The sequence below is a fragment of the Pteropus vampyrus genome, unplaced genomic scaffold (assembly GCF_000151845.1).
Source record: "Pteropus vampyrus isolate Shadow unplaced genomic scaffold, Pvam_2.0 Scaffold51, whole genome shotgun sequence".
In the NCBI taxonomy this organism is placed as follows: Eukaryota; Metazoa; Chordata; class Mammalia; order Chiroptera; family Pteropodidae; genus Pteropus; species Pteropus vampyrus.
The window spans coordinates 237,881-245,740 of NW_011888832.1; the positions used below are offsets into that span (position 1 = coordinate 237,881).

Here is a 7,860-nt window from a genome sequence, read left to right on the forward strand (position 1 = left end):
TCTGTCCATAGCTGTTTCATGTTTTGTGAAATGCCTGTTCGTGCCTTTTGCCTGTTTTTCTCTCAAGTTGTTTATCCTCTTCTTACTGATCCACAGGGGTTCTTGACACCAACCCCGAGTCAGTTATATGTGTCTACATCTCCTCCCAGATATGGCTTGTCCTTTCACTTCCTTTAAGGTGTCTTTTGGGAAACAAAATGATTACTTTTAATGTGGTTCATTGTATCGATCCTTCCATCATAGTTAATACTTTTGTGTGTGTGTTTTACTTAAGAATTCTTTCCCCACCCTGAAGTCAGAAAGATATTAATTTATATGTTCTCCAAACCGTATTCAAGTTGTGCTTTCAACGTGTAAGGCTTTAATCCATCTAGAACTAATCCTGAGTACACCGCAAGGCAGCGATTCACTTGTCTTTTTTCCCCTCATGCAAGACCAGGTTTACCGGCTCCATGTATTGAATAATCTCTCTTGCTCGCTAGTCTGCAGGCTTCTGCTGTCAAATATCATATGACTCCATCAGTTTCTAGATCTCTTTTCCCTTCTTTTGGTCAATCTGTTTATCCCTGTGACAAATTTCCAAACATAGTAAGATGTTTTTTAAATTCTACTTTTGTTATTACTGTCTAACTTTACTGCTTTGAGGTCAGAAAATGGGCTCTGTGTAATATCTCTTCTTTAAAATGTTTTGGAACCTGCTTTCTAAACTAGTATGCAATCAGTTTTTGAAAATGGTCCATAAACATTTGAGAAGAATCTGATTGCGGGATGCAGAAGTCAATTAACGTCCATTAGATCGAGCTTTGTACGCATATTGTTCAAATCTTCTATATCTTGGCCAGTTTTTTTAGTTTTGCTATCAATAATTGAAAGAAGCATTTGAATTTCCCATGCCAATGGTACATTTGTCAGTTTTTCCCTATTCTCTCAATTTTTTAAAGTTTTATTGAAGTAAATTTACACCTAAAAAAAAGTCATTTTTTAAATGAGCATTTCTGAACTTTAGTAAAGACAGTTATGTAATCATCACCATTCTCAAAATATATAATATTTTCATCTTCTTAAATATCTCCACTGGTCTATCAGTGGGCACTTAGGTTGATCCCGTATCTTGGCTATTATAAATAATACTGCAATGAACATAGGGCTGCATACGTCTTTTTCAAATTCGTGTTTTGGATTCCTTTGGAATTTCTGGCTCATATGGTAATTCTATATTCAATTGTGTGCAAAACCTTCATACTATTTTCCACAGCAGCTGTATCATTTTACGTTCCCACCAACAGTACACAAGGATTCCAATTTCTCCACATCCTCCCCAATACTTGTCATTTTCTGTTTTGTTTTTTTTTATAGTAGCCATTCTAATGGGTATGAGATAATATCTCATTGTAGTTTTGATTTCCATTTCCCTAAAGATTAGCAACGTTGAACATCTTTCATGTGCTTATATATCTTCTTAGGAGAAATGTCTACTCAAGTTTTTTGCTCATTTTTGAATCAGGTTGTTTGGTTTTTGCTGTTGAGTTTTCTGAGATCTCTGTATATTCTAGACATCAATTCCTTTTAAGACATATAATTTGCAAATATTTTCTCCCTTTCTGTGGGTTGCCTTTTTACTCTGTGGATAGTGTCTTTTGATGCATAAAACTTTTTAATTTTTATGAAGTCCAATCTGTCTATTTTTTCTTTTGATTCCTGTGCCTTGGTGTCATATTCCCTAGGAGTATAAATCTGTTGCTTCTTTTTTTCTGCTCTAACTCATGGCAACTCACCTTCCTGTGACTTGGCAAGTTTTGTATTTAAGCTTATCAGTCGATCTTACCCTGCGGGGTTCCTCCTGACCTAAAGTGGGAAAACTTTCTTCTGCATTGAGCTTTCTTCTACGCCTGCCAATAGCAGAGGGCGCCCCAACCCGCGGCCACCTCGGCTCCCAGAAGAGTTTTTCTCAGAACAGGCACGACTTACCATCTTCCCCGCTCATAGCTCTCCCAAAGATCACAATCACTGCCTGGCAAAAATCTCTACAGGACTCTGGCCTTGGGACCAGCCGTCCCTCCAGGCGACCAGCCAGTTCAGGCCTGCTCTGTGACACTTTCCTGCACGCCCAACTCCAGCACCCCCGGGCTCGTCTCCAGACTCCTCTGCTGAGACCTAAGCTCCTGGCCACTTTCATCCCTTCACTCCCTTTCTGTTTTCTTCATAGCCCATGTCACCAATCATATTTATTTGTTAAATTGCTTGTGTGACACCCTCCCCACACCGGAACGTGATGACTTGTCCATCCTCATATCCTCAGCAACTAGGGCGGTGCCTGGAATACGATGAGTGCCTAACAACTATGTGATAAATGAATGAATGAATGAACGAATGAATGAGCAAAGGAGACATAGCACCTGTCCCCAAAATGCCCTCCATCTGGCAGCTGGGACAGACAGGGATGCAGACAGTCATAGTACAGAGAAATATCTAGTGTCGAGAAGAAGGGCAGGGATGGCGGGGTTCAGAGAAGACCCCATCTTAGATTTTGGAGATTAAGGGCAGCTTCCGAGTCCAGGCACAGAGAGGTCAGGGGAGGGGACGAAACAGAGATCTTAAGACTGCGTTGTCACCTTTCCACAAAAGAAAGGGGCTGAGGAACAGTGTTCCGGGCAAAGTGTACAGCTTGTGCCAAGGCCTGGAGGTGAGCAAGTGGTTCAGTGTGGCAGGATCGAGGAGGGCAAGGAAGGAATGGAGGGAGATGGGCTGGAGAAGTGGGCGCAGGCCGGACCACCCCCTCCAGGGCCGGTTGAGCTCCCTGGGGAGTTTGGCGATGAGGAGGGGAGGGTGCGGAAGTGCTTTAGCAGAGAGGGACCCGGTCAGGCTGCAGGGTGGAAAATTCCCTCTGGCTTCTGATTTCCTCGGGGAGGTGGGGAGGTGCGGCAGGGAGGCCTGTGAGGAGGCTCCATAAGGGATGGAGGCTGCGTCTGGACCAGGGTAATGGATGGGGAGCGCCACAAGGTAGACCCCTGGAGAGTCCTGGAGGTGACCTTGCCTTTCAGAGAAAACAGCACCAAAGCAGCACAGGGGCTTCTAGTGTGTAGCCCCTGGTTTCTACTTGTCATGCTTCACCAAGCGCCTCCTCGGGGTTCCTGGCCCTGAGCAGGGGTCCCGAGACACCACCTGCTGCACCTTCCTGCTAGCTGGGAGACCCCCATGAGAGTGGGGCCCGGTGCCCAGCGGGGGAAGCCAGGACCCTGTTGGCAGTGAGGGGAGGGCAGGGAGTTCCAGCTCGCTTGATGTCCCTCATCCTTGCCCCCACATCTAGGCTGGCCATTTCCAGGAAGTGGCCCCAGCCCAGAGCCTGGACCCCAATGGGGCTCAGAGACACATGCCTGGGGCGTTTCCTGGAACCACCAGACCCATTTCGCGTCACCAATGGCCACATCCTCCCCTGGGTAGCCTTGGGCTTGGTAAGGTCTAAGCGGCTCGGTCTGGGCTGGGGGTGAGGAGGGAGGTCCCAGGCAAGGCCCTGCTTCACCTGGCTGCCGAAGCATCCCGGGTCACCGCTCCCCAGGGCTGCCTAAGACAGAGGCTGGAGGTTTCCATGATCCTTCAGCACCCTCTTTAGCATGGGAGCCCACCCCGAGGCCTGAGGGCCAAACCAGGGGGACTTGGCTGGGAGCTCACATCACCTTGATAGAGGTTGGAGAACACTCTGCCTGGAGTTGGAATGTGAAAGACACTTCCTCTGTGGGGAAATTGGGGACATTTCATGGAAGATGTGGTAAACGAGCCACATCAGGAATTTAAAGAGAACAGAGGACTGGGAAATTGAGCGTGGAGGCTGCACTGTGTGGGGAATATTCCTGAACCAGCAAAGGCCAGCAAAGCTAGAGTACAGGGCACTCTGGGGAAAGTGGGGAGCGGAGGGAAGGTAGCCAAACCGAGGGGGAGCAGAATGTGCCCAGTGAGGTGCTGGGCCTGTGACGTTGAGCAGACCTGGGCTTAGATGGGTTGGCCTTTGAGAGTCAGCTGACACTGTTAGTTATAATAGTAAAAATACTAATGATAATAATAATAATACTAATGATAATAATAATAATAATGATTTATTGAACACTTACTCCATGCTAAGCCTCTTTACATGGATTGTTTTATTTAACCTTCGAAATAAGTACTACTATTGCCCCTATTTACCGATGGGAAAACTAGGGCACAGAGAGGTGGAGTGGACTGTCCACATACAGCTGGCAACGGCAGAGCTGGCATTTGAGCCTAGGCGGTTCTGTACCACTCATCGCCTAGCGAAGACCTCTTTGCACGAAGAAATGAACAGAGGGCATAACAAAAGGGATCCACCTCCAACTCCCTCCCTGTGCCGTTCAAAGTCATTAACATCTGTCTGGAAAGGGGCCCTGAGAGCCTGCTCCAGCCCCTGCTCCAGTGCCAGGTATGCCCAGAGCACCAGATCCCAAGAGCCGGAGGAGGCAGCCGTGTTTAGAAAAGAGAGAAATGGCCATATAAACAGTTCTGGCATTCCTCTTGCCAGTCACCCAGCAGGTGCAGTCCTGGAGGCAGGGCCTCTCCATCTGGTGTGTCATGTCCACAGGCAAGGGATAGCAGCATTTCCAGACACCGTTTTTTGTTTATTTTGTTTTTGGAGCCGATAGCCTCTGAGCACAGGCCAGCAGCGCCCCCTGGTGTGCAGCCTGGGAAAAGCTCTGGCTTCGCGAGTCTTCCACTAAGTCTGACAGACTTAGGTCAAGGCCCGCGGTGATTCTCTGCGTTTAGAACTCACACTCTCATGCCTACCAAGGGAAATTAACTTCTGCACAGTCATCAAGTGGCCAGGTCACTGAGGCTCAACTGGCTCAGGTGGTGAGGAAAGAGGTGATCCCCTCCCAACCCCAGAAGCCCCATGGCCCAGGCCACCCGTCTAAGTGACCTACGGCGTCTTGGGAGCACTGGAGGGAAGAGGAGCCTCTGGGAAGGACTGGACTTTCCGACCTTTGAGAAAAGTGGCCTTAGAGTTGGGGGTCATCATAAATTGGATTGGGGGGAAGATTTGGGCATAGGCTGGTAAGGTCTCAGACACTGGGCGGGTCTCTAAGCACTGGGCGCTGGGCCAGGGTGTGGCCCAGAGGAAGGTGGCAGGGCCCAGCAGGCTGGCCGGAACCCCACCCCTAGCAGGCAGGTAGAGTTAATGGGGCCCACTGTGACTCTCCTCCCTGGTCTTATTCGGCTTCACAAAGCTCTTGGGCTAGGCAGGACCAAAGCCATCTGCCCTATGTCACAGATGAGGAAAGCCAGGGTCACTGAAAACTGATAGGTCCAAAGTCATACAGTAGGACTCAGAGCCAGACCTTGAAACGTGGCCTCCTGACTCCTAGGCCAGTGCTCTGCCCATAGGCCTGGCTGGCCAGCTAGGCCCAGACACCGGGGTGAAGCTTGCTGTCCCCTGGTGGGGTCAGACCAACCCCAGAGCAGAATACCAGGCGAGGACGAGCAAAACCTTGCCCTCTGGGCCCAGACAACCCACGGAAGTGCAAAGCTTCTCTGGAGGGCACAGTGGCCTCTGATGTCTACCTTCTCTAGTGGAAGCCAGGGCCTTGGCTGCAGGCAGCCAGAGGAGCTAGCCGCTCCGGGCCAGGAAGCCGACTACTGCGTCTGGGAGGAGCTGAATGCCTCCATCTCCGCCTCCACCTCTGCCTCCGAGCGGCACTTCTGGCAGCAGAACCACAGGAAGAGGAAGAAACCTGCAAGCAAAAGGCTGGTCAGTAGGCGCATCACAGGAGCGGCGTGAGGCCTCTCCCAGTATCAGGGCACCTCTTTGGATGGGGTGAGCTGGGCCTTCCTGAGGCCCAGGAGTAATTCTCAGCATCCCTTACTTTTGGAGGCCGGAGGAGCAGAACATAGGAGCAGGAGGGCCCGGCCGCCGCTAGCCCAGAGGGTGCCTTCATGCAGATCGCAAGGCAGTGCCCCTTCCTCTGGATGGATGCAGCCCCTAAGCAGCTTGTTACGGGCTGGATTTCCACCCCCAACCTGAACAGCAGTAAACATCTGCCAGCTGTGCACGACACCCAGGGAGGCTTCCTCCAGGCCACCCACAAGACCCACCATAGAGCGAGTTGAAGATGGTGAAGAGGAAGAGCTGGGGCAGCAGGAAGACGCCAAAGGAGAAGAAGGCCAAGGCCCAGGAGGTGCCCAGCAGCACGGTGAGGCCCAGCACGGTGACAGTGTCCCGGCAGGCCCGGGTGCCTGGCACCTTCTTCCGGGCCTTCAGTTTGTGTAAGGCCCGCAGCGCCCAGGCCAGCACCACCAGGTTGAAAAGGGATGTGAGGCCACCATAGCCCATGACCAGGATGCTGTGCACCTCAGGGCTCCGCACCCAGCATCTGCAGGGGAAACGCAAAGTGCCAAGGTCAGGGTGACTCCCAAGGCCGGGGGAAGCCACTGGCTCCTGGGCCTCTGGACCCCCTCTTGAACCTGGTCCATTCTCCCAGCTCAGACCTCTTGTTTCCTGCTTACTGTACATATGGTGAAGTCCTGGGTCCAGCCAGGCCACCACGACAGGACACACCTGCCACCTTGACCCCCTGCCTGCAGCCCCTGCATGTCCCCTTTCTAGCCCTTTGCCTCCCCAAGACACCTCCATGACAGGTACCACCTTTTACCCAGTCAGACACTGTGTCACGTGCTTTCTGTGGATTAGCCTATTTCATTCTCTTGATGACATTCTGAGGCAGGTATGTAATCATCCCCAACCTAAAGTTGGGGAAACTGAGGCTCTGGCTTAGGAACATGTACTAGTAAGAGGCAAAGGTGTCACCTGAAGCCCTGTGGTCTGGGCCCAGAGCCTGTGTCCCTAACTGTCACAATTACCTGCTCGGGCTCCTGCCACTGCAGTCACAAGGGTCACTGACCATTATTTTGGGACTTCATTCAAGTTCATGAGTGTGGTCACAGATCATCCTTTTTCACTGCCAGCTCACTGTCTAGCAGGGATGGCTCTGCCCACAGCCAGTGCCCTGCCTACAGGACACTCTGGCAAGGAGCCTGCTGCAGCCCTGCGCACACTCACATGGACACGTTCTGGAGGCCCGTGCCATTTCTCTGGCTGTCGGAGAGTGGGATCACGTGACGGCCGTAAGCTGAGCTCTTGACAGCAAGGAGGAGCAGCACCAAGAAGGCTGGGACCCCTGCGGAGCGGGATAGAGGCTCAGCACCTGTCAGGAGGCCTCAGGGACAGGCTGGTCATGGGTTCCTGGGGTTGCCGAGACAGAATTCCACTGGGCAAGCGGGGTAGGGAAAAGAATGTTCTGAGCCCCCAGCCCCTGTGATCCAGCTTCAGAGGAGGTTGTTCTCCAAGGTGACGTGAGTGAGGGCTCTAGGGTGGGACAGTGGTGGCAGCAGTAGTGATCACATGCAGGAGGTGGTGGCTAGAATCTAATATGAGACAGAGTTGGGGAACTGATGAGGAAACAGATAATAAAGAGAGAAATTAGGACGGTGATAGAGATAATAATGATGGTGGTGCCAAAGGTGGTGGTGAAGATGAGGATGAAGATGGTGGTGATGATGGCGGTGGTGGTGGGGATGTAGTGAAAGTGGTGTTGGAGGTGACAGTGATGGTGGTGATGGAGGTGACGGTGATGGAGGTGATGGAGGTGATGGTGATGGAGGTGCTGGTGATGGAGGTGATGGTGATCGAGGTGATGGTGATGGAGGTGACGGTGATGGAGGTGATGGTGTTGGAGGTGATGGTGGAGGTGATGGAGATGTTGGAAGTGATGGTGGAAGTGATGGAGGTGATGGCGGTATTGGAGGTGATGGTCATGGAGGTGATGGAGGTGATGGTGATGGAGGTGATGGAGGTGA

At 51.4% G+C, this 7,860-nt stretch overlaps 1 protein-coding gene across 1 annotated transcript in view; it reads right to left on the minus strand.

Moving 5' to 3' along the window:
- Positions 1-4,111: 4,111 nt before the first annotated feature.
- Positions 4,112-7,860, minus strand: part of ADGRG5 (adhesion G protein-coupled receptor G5) — a 22,021-nt gene continuing 18,272 nt past the window's right edge. Inside the window, exons 10-12 of the mRNA XM_011360094.1 lie at positions 7,064-7,181; positions 6,100-6,377; positions 4,112-5,738 (exon numbers count right to left, since the gene is read on the minus strand). Of these exons, the coding sequence (XP_011358396.1) occupies positions 5,641-5,738; positions 6,100-6,377; positions 7,064-7,181 (494 nt within the window). The 3' untranslated portion in view covers positions 4,112-5,640. The remainder of the gene's footprint in view (positions 5,739-6,099; positions 6,378-7,063; positions 7,182-7,860) is intronic.